At 44.4% G+C, this 19,768-nt stretch overlaps 1 protein-coding gene across 2 annotated transcripts in view; it reads right to left on the bottom strand.

Moving 5' to 3' along the window:
• The window catches only part of galnt2 (UDP-N-acetyl-alpha-D-galactosamine:polypeptide N-acetylgalactosaminyltransferase 2), a 52,285-nt gene that overhangs the window by 5,013 nt on the left and 27,504 nt on the right, over window positions 1-19,768 (bottom strand). For both annotated transcript variants that reach the window (XM_061228187.1, XM_061228188.1), the window contains exons 3-12: window positions 17,772-17,925; window positions 7,950-8,048; window positions 6,724-6,791; window positions 5,843-5,908; window positions 5,387-5,508; window positions 4,629-4,716; window positions 3,519-3,606; window positions 1,563-1,666; window positions 1,265-1,391; window positions 536-628 (exon numbers count right to left, since the gene is read on the bottom strand). In XM_061228187.1, the coding sequence (XP_061084171.1) occupies window positions 536-628; window positions 1,265-1,391; window positions 1,563-1,666; window positions 3,519-3,606; window positions 4,629-4,716; window positions 5,387-5,508; window positions 5,843-5,908; window positions 6,724-6,791; window positions 7,950-8,048; window positions 17,772-17,925 (1,009 nt within the window). The remainder of the gene's footprint in view (window positions 1-535; window positions 629-1,264; window positions 1,392-1,562; window positions 1,667-3,518; window positions 3,607-4,628; window positions 4,717-5,386; window positions 5,509-5,842; window positions 5,909-6,723; window positions 6,792-7,949; window positions 8,049-17,771; window positions 17,926-19,768) is intronic.

The raw sequence follows: 19,768 nt of genomic DNA, 5'->3' as shown, positions 1-19,768 counted from the left end.
TACAGAAGATTCTCTGTACCCAGAGCTCAGAGCCGACTGCAGAAGATCTCCCGCAGCATGTGGGCATGGTGAATTCGTAACTATGTGGTTCAACTCGGAAGTGAGGGTCAGAGGTCATTCATATCACTGGGTTAGGTATGCACAGCCTCAGGCTGTAGGCTTACAGCGCTGAACCGGCATGCTTTAACAGGCCTGAGTCCTGCTGTGTCCCAGTATGGCCTGGTCTCCACCCATCTGACGGGTTTTGCTTGGCCAAATTTGGCTAAAGGAAAGATTGTGAGATTTGTAGAGCAGGGAATAAACAGTTTGGTTGTAGTTTCCCTCTCGTAATGCTGCATATTTGCAGGAATTCAAAAGGAAAGCAAAACTAGCATTTTGATTGGCCCCAAGGAACGACCTTGCACACTACTCACAGGGCCTGTGGGAAAAGGGAACGTTCTGGAAGGTAATGTGGTCGCAGCTGAGCTTATGAGGGGTGGTGCACAGGTGTGTGGAAGGGTGACATGAGGGCTGCACGTGTGGGGGTGACACCTACTTGCCATAGGGGACGTTTCGGGCCGAGGGGACAGCAGCGTAGTAGAAGTTCTTATACTCGTCCATCCAAACCTCCGCAGCGCGGCGCGTGTTCCTGCACACACACACGCACGCACGCACGCACACACACACACACACACACACACACACACACACACACACACACACACACACACACACACACACACACACACACATACACTTGCAATTACACACAGAACAAGTGCTACAGCAATCACAGGTGTGGAACACATATGTCACAAGCCATTTAGCATCTCAGTAAAGTGCAACAATCAAAGCCACTACACAATGTTCATGCCAGTTCCCCTAAAAACCATCTTACTTCTGAGAGAGAGTGAGATCGAAAGAGAGAGAGATACAAGTGTCAGAACATGAGAAGCAGTAGCAGTGTGAAGCCACCAGATGGTAGCAGTGGATAACTGCAGAGTCTGTTGAATCCTGCACACATCCAGCTTCATCATGGCCGCCGAGGCCAGACAGGTCTGCTCTCCCCATGAGCAACAGCTCCTCAGAGGCACCCTGCCACACAACTGGATGTCCTCATGTTCTCTTGCATTGTAAAGGGCTCTGGACAAGAGCATCTGCTTAATGAATGTAATGCAATGTCCTTAGAGATCGAGTTGGAAGTGTAGGCAGTGTGAAGCTTGTAGAGTATGTAGGTGGCATTAGGGCTGGTAGAGTATGTAGATGTTGGAGAGGAGAATTTTACCTGGCGAAGACAGTGCCGCTGCCCCCTGGGAAGGTGTAGGGGTGCTGTTTTCGGAAAACATGCCCCACCCTGCTACAGGGGATAATCTCCAGACTCCCTCCACACTGCCAGACCCGGAATGAGATCTCTGCGTACACACATACACTTATATTACAACAGCTATGGCCACATTTGTATGACCCAACAAACATGCAAGTTGGGGTTATTCCTTTCTGTCCTGTAGTTCTTCAGGTCCTTCCACACTGCAAGCACTGCAGCAGTCTATAATTCTTAATATGGAAAAGATTATTTTGCTCACCTAAATTTTCTCCCCCCCAGACATCCATCATCATGTCATATTTTCCCAGCTTTTCGAAATTGTCCTTGTCCATGACGAAGAGGCCTCCCGCAATCATGGGTGTCCTGAGGGCAGAGGAGAGCAGGTGAGCCACACCATACACTGTCCCCTGTGCCCCTGTAGCCTCATGTCATCAAATTTCACTTCAGACTGAACCAACATATCTCTATAGTATCCGATGAGATCACGCTTCATAAATTATTTTCCAGCTCAATTTCATTTCAATCTCCAACCTCCGTCATCTCCATGAGGGATATTCACTTGGATGTCTACATTCATACATATATGAAAAAAACATTAACATGGAAAAAATTATTAATTTTTAAAATAATATTTTCTTACATTTTACCATTTGTCCCACATTTGCTACAGTTACATTCATAAGCAGACAAGCATGCACTCTCCTCTGAAGCACACACTGTCAGCCGCTGCTCTGCAGTTCTCCACTGAAAGTCAACAACCCTTGAAATACAGCTTGTCCTGGCAGTGTGCCTGACTGACCACAGGGGGGTGCAAATTGGCAGTGCAGTGTGCTTAGGGTTAGGGGACTGGGCCTGTAACTGCTAGTTCTCAGGCTCAATTCCCAGGTTAGGCACTGCTGTTGTACCCTTGAGCAGCATACTTAACCAGAGGTGTTGCAGTAAATATATACGTGGATTGTATGTAGAGACTATGTGTAAGTCGCTCTGGATAAGACAGCCTGCTAAATGTAACTCATAAAATGCAGGTCCGGTATAAAACGAAGGCTCCCTCCCTGCACAGCTGCAGTTGTGGATAACACTGCGCTTCCCTCTGGGACTGCAGGCCAGTCAGCACCGCTGCGAGCACCTTGACAGCAGCCATTTTAGAATAAAATATAAAAGCAGTAGATTACAGGAAGAGCTGCTGAAGTTAATCCCTTTTCAATATGTTATTACGGTGGGGGGATTGGAGTTAATACACGTCTTAGTTCTGATCTGGTGCTGCCTGCCAGTAATCACGTTACTCCAGTCGAATTTAATCTCTGCACTCGGGCAGCAGAAGAATAGAAGTGAAATGAAGGAGGAGATTGGGAGAACTGGCAGAGACTTTAGAGCAGAAGGGAGGAGCAGGCCCGACCAGTGAGGTGGCATTTTACTACAGCAACTCACAGCCAGGTGGAGTCTACACCCTCAGCCACATCAGGCTCCACTCGGACTCGCTGCCGTGAATGTGGGCCTATGAGTGGGTCGTGTATCAGGCAGAGAGAGGAGTTCATAGGTACTTTATGAGAGAGGCGTGGATACGTACTTCATGAGAGAGGAGTGCATATGTACTTTATGAGAGAGGCGTGGATACGTACTTCATGAGAGAGGAGTGCATATGTACTTTATGAGAGAGGCGTGGATACGTACTTTATGAGAGAGGTGTGGATAGGTACTTTATGAGAGAGGCGTGGATAGGTACTTTATGAGAGAGGTGTTGATAGGTGCTTTATGAGAGAGGTGTGGTTGCAAACTTCATGGGAGAGAGGTGTAGATATGTACTTTATGAGAGAGGTGTGGATAGGTACTTTATGAGAGAGGTGTGGATAGGTACTTTATGAGAGAGGTGTGGATCGGTACTTTATGAGAGAGGTGTGGATAGGTACTTTATGAGAGAGGTGAATACGTACTTTATGGGAGAGGTGTGGATAGGTACTTTATGAGAGAGGTGTGGATAGGTACTTTATGAGAGAGGTGTGGATAGGTACTTTATGAGAGAGGTGTGGATATGTACTTTATGAGAGAGGTGTGGATATGGACTTTATGAGAGAGGTGTGGATAGGTACTTTATGAGAGAGGTGTGGATAGGTACTTTATGAGAGAGGTGTGCATATGGACTTTATGAGAGAGGTGTGGATAGGTACTTTATGAGAGAGGTGTGGATAGGTACTTTATGAGAGAGGTGAATACGTACTTTATGGGAGCGATGGGGTTGCTTTGTCGGGCCCGTCTCTGTTCTACTGTCATGTAGTCCCACTTGAACACCAAATTCCAGTCGAAACCTGCAGGGAAAGGTTTTACAATCCATAGGTGCACAGCTCCAACAGGAAAATGGTTTCCTTGAGACTTTCAAAGCAGCCTAATTAACAAAAACTAAATCCAAATCCTATGAACAAGTCAATGAAACTAAGACATGCTGATGCCTTAAACCCTGTTATCTGATCGGAGTTGTCATTATATTTGGCACCAGTCATTAAGCACCTTTACGTTTGCTTGGCTATTGGCATGTGTATTAGCCACATGTCTGTCTGAAGTGGAGTGGGTTCAGGGAGTTGACTGAGCACAGGCCGGCGCTGGGTCTGATCCTGAACACACCCTGAACTCTGGGGAGAACACGGACAACATCACACCACAGGGTGGAATTTCCCATCACACATTTTCTCAGAGGAATCTAACGGATGAAACGGGGCCACTTTAACACCAGTAACCCCAGCACACAGTGCTGCCCTGCTGTCAGACAGGGAGCCCTGCTGTGCTTATCAGCTGGGATTCATGTGCACGGCCCTCACCGCCCCACAGAGCAGCAGCAGGTCAGACAGCGTCCACAACCAGCAGCCTTTCCAGTTCACTGCGTCAGCCACAATCCCCGGGACAATCAATTAAACAGCACAAAAGGCCTTCTCATTTCTGCCTGATCTCTCTCACTCTCTCACTCTCTCACTCTCTCACTCTCTCACTCTCTCACTCTCTCACTCTCTCACTCTCTCACTCTCTCACTCTCTCACTCTCTCACTCACACACTCACACACTCACACACTCACACACTCACACACTCACACACTCACACACACACACATAGACATGCACACAGGCACAGACACGCTCACGCAGGCACACAAACACACTCACACACGCACACACACAGACACACACACTCACACACAAACACAGATACACAGACACACGCACACAGGCACAAACACGCTCACACAGGCTCACTCAGGAATTTGGGAGTTTGTTTGATTTGCGAGTGCGGAGAGCAGGGCTAAAACAGTGCAAAGAGAGGGGGAGGGGGGGGTCTTACCTCCTTTGAGGTCAGCTGACGCACCCACATACTGGAAGTTGTCCATGTTGATGACATCAATGATGGGAGACACAACACGACTTTTATCCTGAGAGATGAATCAGAGACATGAGCCAGGCCAGTGCCACCACAGACACGCACACAGAGAAGGCACTGTTTCAGGACTCTCGCAGTGGCGCATGTTTGTCCTGGGGAAAGAACTGCCTGAATAACAGCTCAATATCAGCCAGAATTACCGCTAAGGGCAATGAGGAAATATAATTACATCTAAACAGACAGAAGGCCAACAATCTATTTTTCCAACTCTGGAGTTTAAAGAGGGATTATTCAGCGTAAGCACTATTGGATTTCTCACAGCAAGGGCAGTCAGTGGCATAATCAGTGGATTGCATAACATTATAAGTTCACAGCAAATGTAAAACTCCTCCGATGAAGCTGTGAAAAAAACGGTGACTGAGCCGTCTGTGGAAGGGGCTGGAGCTTCTGGGATAACTGAGTTTACACAGAGTGCTCTGCCAGGAACTACATCACCCAATCACCCATATGCCTGTGTGCAGGGGGGCAGACCCGCATGGACAATGTGAGCCGCAGGGCAGAGCCCTGACGTTCACAGGCAACGCTATAAAAAGTGTGGGATGTTGTCGCGGTGAACGTCTGTAAAATGGAGGTCGAGTCTCTCGGGCTGTCGGACAGGAGTTCACGCGGTGCACAGGAAGGGGCGGAGCTCGCACAGGAAGCGGCGGGTGCACGGGGCTGACCTCCGCCACCCGCTCCAGCAGTGGCTCCAGCCAGTGCTCGTTGCACTCGCAGTGGCTGTCCAGGAAGGTCAGCACGCCGGCCGTGGCTGCGTCCGCCCCTCGAACCCGGGACCGCATCAGACCTGCGGGAGAGGGACCGCCGTCTTAGTGTCTGCACCACTGAGCCTCATGTGGGTAAATGAGCTGTTTAAGCCCTGATATGATCTTGCATATTTAAAGCACAAGATTAATTCAGCTAAATTTCCAGCTGCAAACCGTAAACATTATATTCAGTATTTTATTGCTGAATTTCATTTGCTTCCCAAATTCACTTAATAAATGTCCCAACCAATTATATGGCTGTGTCAGCAGACATTTCTGGTAACAGTGAAATATATACTAAACTGTATGCTATATAAGCCACAAGTTTAGTTTTATTAACATAATTAAAGCTTCTGTAAAAATCAGCACACTCACCTTCTCGACGATCATTCCGAAGAACTCGTACCTTCTCGATTTTGCCTAATAGAGAGCCATCTTCAGCTGGAAACACAAAGCAGAGTGCTGTAATCAGATTTCGCTGGGGAAAGAAACACTCACTGAATGCTCTAAATACAGCCCATGGACATCCTTATTTTCCTCTGTTGCATTAACCCTTTAAAGAGTAGGTTTTTAGGATTTTCTTTCAGTGTTGTAGAACTCAGCAAGAATGCGCAGGTAAAAACCTTCTAAAGTTGAAATAACAATCGCTACTGGTAATAGAAAGCAATTAAGTTCAAGAACACAGACGTGGAATAAAAAATGTAAAATAAAACATTCCAGAATGTTACAGAATACACTTCAATGGGTTAAACAGGCCCCAGTAACCAGAACAGCATGCAGTCTGGGACGAGCTGGCGGTGGAGCTTCATTGAGTTGTTCCATCGTCATTGGGCCTTGCAGTTAGTAATAAAAGATACAGAATTGCAGTGGACAGAAATCCACAGGAGCTACACCAAGGGGCCCAGGCTATTCGGCCTGTGAGGTAGAACCCAGAATCCGTTTGAGTGAATGTACATGGTCTGAGAATGTGTGCGATTAATGACCTGTCCGAGATGAATGCCGTGTGTGTGAGTGCATGTGTGAGTAATGCTATGTGCGGAAGACCTACTATTATTAATATATTGTAAATAATAATATATTATTACGCTATATGCAGGGGAGTAGTGGACATGTTTATAGTTGAAGGCAGTGAACTAAGAGAAGCAGAAGGAAGAGAAAGGAGCCAGACCCCAGTAGGGTACTGTGTGTGAGCTTCAGTCAGAGACAGGCTGACACTAATGGGCACAGGGATATACAGTACATTATACAACACTTACAGTTGTCACTGTAATCGTCCACCAGGATAATCTCTTTGACCAGGTGGGGTGGGCTCTTCTTCAGGACACTATAAAAACAAGAGGGTTACCCGACAGTGACTGACAGCGCACACTCATGTGTATGTGACTACATCACAGTGACTGACAGTGCACGCTGGTGTGTATGTGACTACATCACAGTGACTGACAGTGCACGCTGGTGTGTATGTGACTACATCAGTGACTGACAGCACACACTCATGTGTATGTGACTACATCACAGTGACTGACAGCGCACGCTGGTGTGTATGTGACTACATCACAGTGACTGACAGCGCACGCTGGTGTGTATGTGACTACATCACAGTGACTGACAGCGCACACTCATGTGTATGTGACTACATCACAGTGACTGACAGCGCACACTCATGTGTATGTGACTACATCACAGTGACTGACAGCGCACGCTGGTGTGTATGTGACTACATCAGTGACTGACAGCGCACACTCATGTGTATGTGACTACATCACAGTGACTGACAGCGCACGCTGGTGTGTATGTGACTACATCACAGTGACTGACAGCGCACACTCATGTGTATGTGACTACATCACAGTGACTGACAGCGCACGCTGGTGTGTATGTGACTACATCACAGTGACTGACAGCGCACACTCATGTGTATGTGACTACATCACAGTGACTGACAGCGCACGCTGGTGTGTATGTGACTACATCACAGTGACTGACAGCACACGCTGGTGTGCATGTGACTACATCACAGTGACTGACAGCACACACTCATATGTATGTGACTACATCACAGTGACTGACAGCGCACGCTGCTGTGTATGTGACGACATCACAGTGACTGACAGTGCACGCTGGTGTGTATGTGACTACATCACAGTGACTGACAGCACACGCTGGTGTGCATGTGACTACATCACAGTGACTGACAGCACACACTCATATGTATGTGACTACATCACAGTGACTGACAGCGCACGCTGCTGTGTATGTGACGACATCACAGTGACTGACAGCGCACGCTGGTGTGTATGTGACTACATCACAGTGACTGACAGCGCACACTCATGTGTATGTGACTACATCACAGTGACTGACAGCGCACACTCATGTGTATGTGACTACATCACAGTGACTGACAGCGCACGCTCATGTGTATGCGACTACATCACAGTGACTGTAAGTATGTTCTGTGGTGCGCTGGTGAGGGTCTCACCTGACCACAGTGCGCAGAAGGGCGGATCGAGCCTCGTTGTGGAAGGTAATGACCACGCTGGCGGCCGGCAGGTCTGTCCTCCACTGCTTGTGTCGGCAGCTGAATGAGACAGAGATTGTAATTACTCAGCGGTGATGTGTGGCGCTTTCTGATCAGTTCTTCCGGTGAGATGAATTCAGACAAAGGCCGGTGTGTTTCACCAATGTGTAGCCCGCTGGTTTCGCAAATGCGCAGCCTGGTGGTTTCACAAATGCACAACCTAGTGGTTAGAAATGTGCAGCCTGCTGGTTTCACGAACACATAGCCTGCCAGTTTGGCAAACTGCACAGCACACAAGCACAGCATTCACTCAGAGCACAGTGGGTGGCACAGAGCGAATACAATCACCGCATTCTGGTCCTACAGGAGTCATAAGCTCCTATATTATTAGCACTATATCATATGACCTGGTATTCCAGTGACAGAGCAGTTATGGGGGACAGAATTAAACAGAGTTCTATACTTAAATATAAGTAATACAAATTAATAAATGTACCTTATAACTTCACCATAAGAACAGAACTGCTATTTTCTCCTGCAGAAGGGTCAAACGCTTACCTTCAAAATGCAATTCCTTATGTTCACAATGTGGGGCATTCTGGGAAATGAGTGTGTCCCTGTCTTTTAAAGTGATCTGGGAGAGGCAAACACTAGTGGCATTGACGGAGCTCTAGTGGTGTGCATGTCACAAATGCAGGCTAATGCATCACTGAAGCATAACACTCCAACCTTTACCCTTACCTACACACACTCGGACAAAAAAACATAAAAAATGAAAGACAAAGTGTCCATTTTTACTCTACTTTTGGCCTACCTACCTCTACTTTTGAGACCAACAGTTTGACAACCATTTCACGATTTTTGGCCAACTGTGGCACAGAATTATTTAATTACCTCTTGATCGGGCATTTGTAAAAGCACCGGCTACAGCCACAAACTGCAAATATATTCTAAAGATTTAACTGTGCTCAAGTACAGGAGTAAAGCAACAGTGTTTATAGAGCTGTCAGAAAACAGAAACTAAGGTAATTGTTTGCAACAAAAACCAGAACCGGAGCTGTTACTCCTGCTTTAACCAGTTAATCACCTCTTGTAATAGAGCTGTAAAACAAAATGTACAAGACATCCCATTCTGGAGATTTGTATGTGAATATATTAGACTGCCTATAAAAACATATAAAAAATTGAGCAACATTCAAAAAGTTGTTTTTAGATCATTTTAATTCTTAACACAAACAATTGAGTAAAAAAATATGACCCATGTTTTAGGGCAAGCCTTTGATTAAGACCAAGATATTGTCCTTAACATTTATGGTCATCAAACAGTAGCTAAGTAGAGGTAGGTAGGCCAAAGGTGGAGTGAAGGTGGAGTGAAAATGGACACTGACCCTAATTTTCTTAATAGTGGTCTGTGGTTCTTTCTCCAATTTTTACCAATTGTCATTGCTCCAAGGTTACATTATGGGTGTCAAATATCAGAAAGATCTGAGAGGTCAAGGTTAAAAAGGGTCCATTTTCCCCCGGAATGACCCAAAACCAATATGGATATCAAATCTCCATGTGAGTAATACAATAGGTTAACAAAGGCTCCTTTTAGAAGGTGGCTATATTAGACACAATAGAGAAATCCCATTTCTTCTCTTTCAAATGCAGTGCATTAACTAGATCTGTAGTAAATTTTCAAATAACCATAAAGCAAAGTGTAATCGACACATAGGAACCATTGTCCAAGGCAGGAACAAGGAAGCCACTGTGTTTATCTTTGGGTGTTCCCACAATGCATCTGTGCAGACAACTGTCCTCTTTTACATGCCAATGGCCCAGATATTTTTTCGATTATATAATTCAATAGGATTATCCACACCTTCTTAATTTCAGGCAGGTATACTAGAAAAGAAAAGTGTATGAAATGGCTTCCGAAACATACCGATTACAATGATGGTGTCAGGTGTGTCCTCATAGTTAATTACAATGATGGTGTTAGGTGTGGCCAAACAGACAACTACTTCTAATACTACCCACTCACACCGGATGCATCAAACAAACGTTAGTCTGTACACTGTGAGCTTAATTATAATATGATGACCTTAACATCAATCATTTTAGGGAAAATGAATGTGGCCCCCTTTTCTGTATTTATTTTGCAAGTGAACAGAGATGCCTGAAATGATAAGATTTTATAGACTTAAAGGGACAGGATGTGAAGAGGTTTAGTTTCACAGCACCAAAATGCAGCCGACTACAGAAGGGAGAAAACCAGAACAGTGATAATAACATCTTCCTTGTTTGCTTGCAAACAGGTTCAACGTACACGACTCCCTGCCTGTTCAGATTGTAGGGCTCAGGAAACAAATGCCTGTCCTTGTGGCATTTACTAGACACTAAGCTCTTTGTACCCAGCAACTGACAGGAAAATCTATCGCATCCAATGAATCACAGTAATAATCCTGTTTATTTCACTGCACCATATGTGGTGTGGGTCTTTAACTAGGAACAGAGGTGCTGGGCCCAGAAATGTGAGGATGAATTAATGGCCCTTAAAACCCTGAGCAAGCAGCCCTTGCGCAGCACAAGCAGCCTTTAGTGTACAAGTGAGAAGCTTTTAATCAGACACTGTGGGGATCGCAGGTATCTGGGGCTTGCGCCTTAAAAAACAGCTGCAGGGGGCTGTAACGTGCTTGGACGGGACTCGGATGCACAATGTTCTGAGGAGAGAAAGGGTTGTTTTGCTGAAGCACTAATAGAGGTTTGGTCCACGGCAGGTTCCTGACCACAGCAGAAACAAAATGGAGGGTTATTTGGGGATAGAGGTCTCCAGGGTGATGTGGCCAGCTGGGACGGTTACAACTGCGCCGATGCACCGTGGGGGTCCGGTCGGACTTTGACTGTGCAAAGACGGACAAAACTCAATATACAGGACAGCATTCAAGTGCTCATCTTCAATGTCACAGTATGACATAAACCAAATGCCTTTGTCTGTTCCTCAAAGTTATTTTTATGTACGGATGAAAGGCTTAAAATGGGAACTCTGTACTTAGTGGAATAACGGTGTATATTATCCAACAGCAGTAGAGGGGACTGGGTGGACTAGAGGGAGGGGTTATGTGGATTTTGAAGATGTTTGAGATGCAAATGATTCTGTAACTCCTGACTCTAAGCAAGTAAGCAAGTCACCTGGCCGACTGGATAAGTTGGTTTGTTAAAAATGATGATGGAAGTTAACTTGCAAAAAGCCTTGAAAATAACTTCAAAGAATTTCCATCCTGACCATTTTGCATTTGCGAGGTCATGCAATGCTTGTGGGGCTTGTAATGCATTACATCACAATGAAATACAGTCGTGTGCCAAAATGTGGGCACCCCTGGTCAAAAAGCCTTTTACAATTCATATCGAAGCGAACAGAAGCAAACCTGACCTCTAAGTGGTACAACATTAAACATGACACACTTCTTCAAATTTTAAAGCAAGATTACTTTTTACAGTATAATAATCTTTTTTTTTTTATATGGCCCTGTGCAAAAGTTTGGGAACCCTATCAGTTAGTACTTTGCAACTCCCTCTCAGGCAGCTATAAAAGCCTCTAGCTCAGAAATATTCTTCGGCCTCCTTGCATGTATGGCATGTTTTTCAGATCTCTCCACAGATTTTTAATAATATTCATGTCTGGGGCCTGTGGTGGCCATTCCAAAACCTTCAACCTTCAAAAGCTTTAGCCTTTTTTCTCCAAACATACCTTCTTTGGTGGTGGCCAAAAAGTTCAATTTTGGTTTCGTCAGTCCAAAAGGCTTCAGGCATCTCAATGTTTTCTTTTGCATACTTCAGACGCTTAATTCTGTGTTGAGGTCATTCTTTCTGGCAACTCTGTCATGTAGTTTAAAGTAAGTTGTGTTGTTGTTCTGTGAACAGCTAGACCTGTGTTAGAATGGGTTCTTCTGAGCATTTCTCACCAGGTCTCAGGCCATTCTATATGAAATCCTTCTTGATTTCAACTGTTCCATTTATCTTCCATTTTCTAATAATGTTTCTGACAGTGGAAATAGGTCATTTGAAACATTGAGAGAGTTTTGGTAGCCTTCTCCTTCTTGGTGGAAAAGAGCCATCTTCATTCTTAAATCCTCAACTGTTGGTTGTTGACACGCCCTGGAATTATACTCACCTGACTCATTGAAGCCCTAACAAGTAAATCACCTGGGTCTGGGCCTCAGTAATTATCTTTTTTAAAAGTAACAAAGAATAATCCAACAGGATTCCCAAACTTTTATACAAGGGACCTTGTATAAAAATGAATAAATAGCAAGTTAAATTTTTAACTCTGTACCATTTAGAGTTCAGGTTTACTTTCGATCACAGACCGATTCATTGTAAAACATATTTAAATCACTGTAAGGGTGATGAGCTTTCTTTTGAACACTGCTTCATACCCACTTCATAAAGTTCATGCTGAAAAAATGGCAGCAACATCACTTCCAAGTGGCTTCCCTGTTATGTTTTTACAGTCCATTATATTCAGAATTCTTCTCCCAGATGTTTTCCAATTTCATTTATTTCCCCAGGATCACTCCAGGACATCTCTTCATCTTTTTGGTTACTCTGGAGGGCTTCTATTCATATTTTAGACTGACTTGTATTGTGCTGTCCCATTTAACTTCCTGAATAACTCTTCCTTTAATATATAATTGGAGGCCCCATTCCTGCATTCGAACACAGACATTATTGTGCATGAGGCTCTGTGGGATTGGGGACTCTCTTTGTCAGTCATTCTGGCTCAATTTCAGAGCATGAGGCTGCCTCTGCCTCTTGGACTTTGGAAGACATTCTGGTCCGAGAACATTCTTTTGGTGGAAGGAAATCAAGATGCTGAGTGAACAAATGACATCTCTGTAGAAACTTAATAAAAAGGTCACAGAAAGGGCAGTGTGGGAGTCTAGATTTACCATAGCAGCACACACACTTGGCTTATCCGTCCTCTTATAGACAAATTAAACATACCCAGAGTAAATGTATGGGCAGAAATTAGTGGCAGGGTCCCACTGCAAAGTAGGGGAAACCTACTGAAACTGGTTAAATTTTCCCACATGTAATCTGGACAAAAGAGTTGACAATTTGGGGGTGCTATATTTCGGTTCCAAAGTCAAACCCACAGCGCCACCATGTCATTCATCCTACAATAATCAAACTATAACAATAATTGGTACTTCTTCTTACACATTTTTGCCACGAGGACCAAATAATTTTTGGTCAGCATTTTGAATTACAAAAAACAAAAATCAGCTTCTCATGAACTCAAAGTCCAAATGATGCTAGACTTGGCATATGTTGTCAGTGAATGTGTCACTGATGCAATATTAAATAATTTCAGAAATTCTGTCAATCAATCAAATCTGGCACATCAGTCTGAAATTCATTGCATTCTTCCTTATGGTTACTAATTAGCCTCACCAAGTTAGAAGTAGTCAAATATGACAAAATGGCAGCCGTTTTACTTTCTGGCTGGCATTGTTATATTATTGACAAAACAAATTCTCTCATCAGCAGCTCTCCATCATCGGTCCTGGAATTCTGACACTTGACACTTGGTATGAGGGTGTTATTTTCTTTTAAATGTCCATTGAGTTACCACTGGTGTATTATCATCAGGCTTTATGGTAGCCAGTTGGCTCTGCCATCAACATGTCTGACTGGTAGTGTATGCCTGTAGTGTATTGGCTAAGGTACAAGACTGGGACCCGGAAGGTTAGTGGTTCAAGCCCTGGTATATCCACGGTAAGATAGATCTCCACAGCTGTTCGGCCATGGAGCAAGGCCCTTAACCCCGCATTGCTACAGGGGAGAATGTACCCTGCTTAGTCTAATCAACTGTAAATCGCTTTGGATAACCCACAACAAGTTATTTACACTCTACATTACACTCCATTACACTCTACAAATGTAAGTTATGCCATTTAAATTCAATTTCTGCTGGTACTAACTTTTGCCAATATATATGGCTGTAAAAATCAGAAGACGGTCTCTTAAATGAAGGGTGCATCTAAAGCGGAACAAGGACATAAACATTGATATGATTGCAGGAGCAGGTAAATGATAGAGGTACAGTGATTTCTTCCTCCCCTCCCCACTTAAAGAGCTACAGCTGTCAGTTGCGAGTTTACACAGGCTCAAGAAAAATCTCTCGGTTTAAAGCATTTGAAATTACTGCTTGTCACAGAACTGAAAAATACATTTCTGGGTTCACTACTCATGCTGACTCCAGAAGAAGACATGCCAAATGTATTCAAATATATGCACATTATGCAAATATCTCACTCTGAGCACCTTTCACTGGAAAGGTGTCAGCTGTTGGCATAACAGTGACAGCCGAAAGCAGAGCTGGGAGGAAAAATGCACAAGATGCTAGTCAGGGCTACCCGATGGGGCCCCGAGCACTGACAGGAAAGGAATGAATGGAGAAAGTCAGACTCTGTTTCCAAGGAACATCACTGCCTGCAACCAGAAGCAAGCTGAAAGAGGGTTAAAATTGAGGCTGGACAGGTTGACGTTCAGAGCAGAGGGGAATATATCTACATGAGTGTTTGTGTTGGAGGACATCCAGGGAGAAGCAGAATGACCTCCTGCTCGGTCATTATACGCATGTTAACCCATTGATGCCTTTCCAACTCCCATAGCCAATCAACTTGCCTCTGTCCAACTCTAACAGTCAGTTGGCTCTTTCCATCTCCCATAGCCAATTGCCTCTTTCCAAAAATAATAACTGACCAATTGGGCAAGGCAGTCAAGGTAGCAGCAGTCTGTGTTATGCTTGTCACTTCAAATTCCAAAAAGTTGGGCACTAAACATAAAATACTTCCAATCTTTGTCCGATGCCAAAAATCAGACCTTTGCAAAACACTGACACGTTCATATTTTTATTATGTGTTACCCCCACCCAACCTCCACCTTGCATGCCAGGCCCATCCCAAACCCCCACCACGCTAGTCCCAGGACATTAAAACAGATTAAAATGTTTCCAAAACAATTTGAGATCTCACTGCCAGGAAAGCCCAGCTTCAGTTTAAGCTAGTTGCCTTTTTAACTGCAGTCTTTCATAAAAGACCCATAACTATGGACTGGCCTGAAGTCAAAGACAGAAAACACAAGAACAGTGACTAAAGGTCTCTCCCTGAATTCTATGAACATAGCAAATTGTCCACATAAAGTCAGCTACACTACCTCAGCATGACAGATTTCCCTGTGTGAATCTGTTGCGCTGACTCGAGCATGGATTAAACACCGTACAGCGGACATGAACGCTGAAGCCCAAGAGAATCCACATTATTTATAGGACATTGTGAAATCAATGATGAATGGCAGAAGAAAATGCCAAAGCCATAACAATCTGTCTGTAAGTTTCATTCACAGGCCATATACAGTGGGCTCCAGAATTATTGATAAATATGCACAAAAAATACGAACAAATAATACCGTTATTGACATAAAATGTGTTACGTAGTGTGCTTTACACATGATTCAACTGAATCAACCAAAGTCTTGAGTTTTTCAAATAAAGAATGCATTGACCAGGTTTCCCAATTATTGGCACCCCTGGTTTAATACTTTGTGCAACCGCCCCTGGCAAAGATGACAGTCAAGAGTCTTTTCCTATAACTTGCGATAAAGTTAGAGAACACAGTTGTAGAACTTTTCAGAATCATTGATATCCTTGGGTTTGCGCTTATGGACCCCCCTCTTCAGTTCAGACTACGGGTTTTTCGTGGGATTTAAGTCGGATGACGGCTATTGCAGAACATGGATGTTGTTTTCACTTCACCATTTCTGTGTGGATTTTGATTTATGTTTGGAGTCATTGTCCGACTGGACAATATACCTACAATCAAGTCTCAGCCTCCTTGCAGAGACGATCATATTTTCTGTGAAATTATGAGCGGACTTTCCTTCATACTGGGCTTTAGGGGAGAGAGACGTCTTTCCTAAAAAAAACGGTCACTGATGCTATCCTGTCAACATTATGGAGGGGTTTTTCATAACAGTAGTTACCTGCCACAGTTGAGCTATCCATCTGTCATTTGACTGAACAAAACCCATTATCACTTCCCAGTAGTTTTCAACAAAGTTTCTGTTCTGGACAGGATATTAATTTAGTTTAATTTATTTTGTACTGTTCCAAAGACAATAATTAAAATCCATTCCCTAAAGTGGTACTATTCCCTGCTGACTGATAGCATCATATCAAAACACTGACTGAATTTGTTGGAAATGTAAAATACTTATATACAAGCCATTCATTCAGTTAATCCTGCTTTGGGTTATATGGATAATTATTACCAAAGTCTGGTGAGTGACATGCCAGTTAATTTTGCAAAAATGGCAGGGGAGAATACAGTACACACAGAAAATAAGATGTTTGATAACAGTGAAAGCAAATGGTGCACATAACCAATAACGTTAATGAAATATAGCAGCAGTGTTTATATTCAATTCTGTTTCAGTTATCTAAACACCCTCCCAAGCGCGTTGGGTCTGTCCACTCTGAACAAATATCAGGAACACCAGATGAAACTAACCACATAAACGCCTCTAATCAATGCCTTCAGTGGCTCTAAATGTGAACAGAACTCCATGTTCCCTTATTGTTCCCTGCCGCCTTCTGTCCCCAAGGAAATACGTGTAAAGCAGCCAAGAGGAGCCACATCTCAAGCACATGAAAGGAACTGTCATACTTGTTAAATTGTTAAAAATCCAGTGATGTGGCTGGCCTGTGGCCGATGAAAACTTCAGCCTTGAAGCTGGTGACATTTCTTGTGAAGCTCGGTAAGGTTAAACAAGAGGCAGGGCGAGGGCTACAGAGGCCATGTTTAAGATTGGAGAGGGAAGTCAGCAACATGCTTGCATGCTGGCTCCAGATAACAGGAACTTTCAGACCTCAGCTAGAAAAGGCACTTCTTTTGCATATGCACAGGCCTGTACCTGCTAATACATTGCATTACATTACATTAATGGCATTTGGCAGATGCTCTTATCCAGAGTGACGTATAGTTGATTAGACTAAGGAGACAATCTTCCCCTGGAGCAATGCAGGGTTAAGGGCCTTGCTCAAGGGCCCAACAGCGGTGCAGATCTTATTGTGGCTACACCGGGGATCGAACCACCGACCTTGCAGGTCCCAGTCATGTACCTTAACCACTACGCTACAGGCCACCCCAATAATAACATGGCTGCGATTAATCAGCTGACGTGAGCCACAGTGGTCACACGACGCAGCCAGATTCCCACTTCGGATTCCTTGAGGTAGTAATTAGCCACATGAAAAAGTAAAGTGAAAGGATAGAAAGTCCACAGCCTTTATTCTTAGCACATGCAGGCACACATCTCTTGGCGTTGTAGTAACACCAGTATGTGAAGGTTGAGAAGGCACATCAGTCTTTTCCCATTTCACCACTCATGCGAAGGTGAACTACAGAGAGGAGACAACAGATCTCTGCAGTTCCCATCAGTTTCAGAAACAAGAGACATTATAAACATTACACAACAAAGTGCATAAACCGGCAAAATCCGGGAAGAGTTATCATGTGCAAACAGTGACCCGTGGATGGCACACAGATTATGCTGCAGGGGAAGGAGGACCACTTTGACAAGGGCAGGAACGGTCAACTAAAGCCACGAGCAGGAAGCAGCCGGCTCTCAAGCCCAGCGTTTCTGCCCTCGTGTCAGACAGACCACAGCCACTGCTGGAGGGACGGGGAGTGGACAGGGGGGCATTTCACCGGCCGCTGAGTGGAAGAGACTTACTGGTCGTTTCTGGTGTCAGGAACGCCGCGGTCCATCCGAAGCTTGTCGCTCTCCACCTGGTTGAACTTGTTGCGGGCATAGGGATCCTGCCCCGGTCGCACCACGGTCGCTCCCACATACAGGTCCTGGTCAAAGTCCTGCCACCTCACCTTCCCTGAAAGAGCAAGGGAGACAGATGTGGAACTGCAAGAGGCTGCCACGTTCGGTAAGCGCCAAGAAATAAAATAAATAGTGAGGGAAATAGACAGCAGCTAGTGCAATATGGTTTCCCATTTCAGTCCCCACTTATATTTTATTTCACATATTATGTTTGAAGACTCCATTGCTTCTAAATGTCATTATTGGCTCAGCCCAGCATTGATGATAGATAACATCCATTTCCCAGAATTAATCCAGCAAAACTACAAAAAGCCTACAGTAAGCAAGCATACATAAAAATATTTTGGATAAAACACATATTTTGGATAGAAGCGTCAACCAAATAAATGTAATGTAAAAAGACTGCGGCAGAGATCAAATCACATAAAATCCATAACTGCATGTCACCTCTAATATCCATTAGGTAAAAATATTGCAAAGTGTTTTAACCTCAACAGATATTGATGAGTGCTGCATGAAATGAGGCTGCTAATTATTATGTTTCTATGACACATAAATCACTCTGCAAGGTTCGGCTGCATTATCTACCAGAGGGAGAGAACACAGGAATATAAACTACACACGATTAACCTCAGAGAGCTCAGGCATTCTGTCATCAGCATTTTAATTGGGAATCCGTAATCAGTCACTGAAGCTAATTTCAATGCTGAATAATAAAATGAATCTGTATGCAGAGGACAGACACAATAAACAACATAGCAGAAGGCCTGGGATGACCCTAAAAGCCCAAGACACGGTTTCGTCAGTGAGAGAGAGTACATGGGCATCCATTTCTGACCCGAGACTACCATGTCTACACAAACTGTGTAATGGGAAGTACAGTCATTCTCTCATGGTTCATGCGTTGTTAATGAACAGGAGTTACAGTTAGTGAGAAAGCGTCAAGCTGGTGTCAACTTCTCAGGTTACGCAATGATGATGCAACAATATGTCGGGGGGGGAAAAAAAAAAACAGAAGAAGAAACTAACAGGACCATGGGGCAAGGAGTGTCCACCACCCATAAGCCTCTAATAATGGTGGAGGAGCAGATCGCCTCGGCACATTAAGCAATCAGCCCAAGTGCTTAAAGGTGTGCTCATATCCACAGTAAAGGGTGGCGACCGGGAGAGCCAGTTTTCAGTTTTTTATTTTTTATTAGTCATTTTATTTCCTTTATCCTTCAGTTCAGCACCAAGAAAGGAAGCTGCCGCAGAAAAGCAGAGGAGCCAGCTGCCAGCGGGAAAGCCCCTGCTTTATTTTACTTTTATTTTAATTTATTGTGTTTAGTTTATTCTTTTTGGCCTGAAGCCGTGAGGGGGAACGGCAAAGACCTTTTGTTATTTATTTTGTGCTGGAGTGGGCGCTCTCTCCCTCTCCACACGGCCAGAAAGCCGGAAGTGACGCATCACGCGGCGTGCGACATTCGGCTTTCCCTCAGACGAGACCTCTCCTGATATTTCGCAAACAATAAAGGCTCCTTTAAAGTTGTTCTCCAAAACTCCGTTTTAATTAGGACGTTCAGCAGCTCAGCAGTCGCTCGCTTCTCCTCTCTTTGGTGGCATTATGGGGCCGACGGCGTTCGCCGGGAGCGTTTAAACTGTTATCCTGCTCCCAGCTGGCATGGTGTCTGCCTGATTAGGCCTCGACCCATGGCGAGAGAACGTCTTAATGAAAGAGTCGCACTGTTGCACAAGGATCTCGCCGCAAGCGCGTTAACCGGGCTGCCTAAATCACACACAGCTGGTTACCGGCACCACGTAGCTTGATAAGGAGAACATCCTGCAATAGGGGAAGAATGTTAATTTGTGCTAAGACGGAGGGAGGGACTTTTCAATCCCACAATGCTTCGCCTTGGAGG

Source organism: Conger conger, chromosome 18 (assembly GCF_963514075.1).
Source record: "Conger conger chromosome 18, fConCon1.1, whole genome shotgun sequence".
Taxonomy (NCBI): domain Eukaryota; kingdom Metazoa; phylum Chordata; class Actinopteri; order Anguilliformes; family Congridae; genus Conger; species Conger conger.
This window is presented reverse-complemented; position numbering and strand designations above follow the sequence as displayed.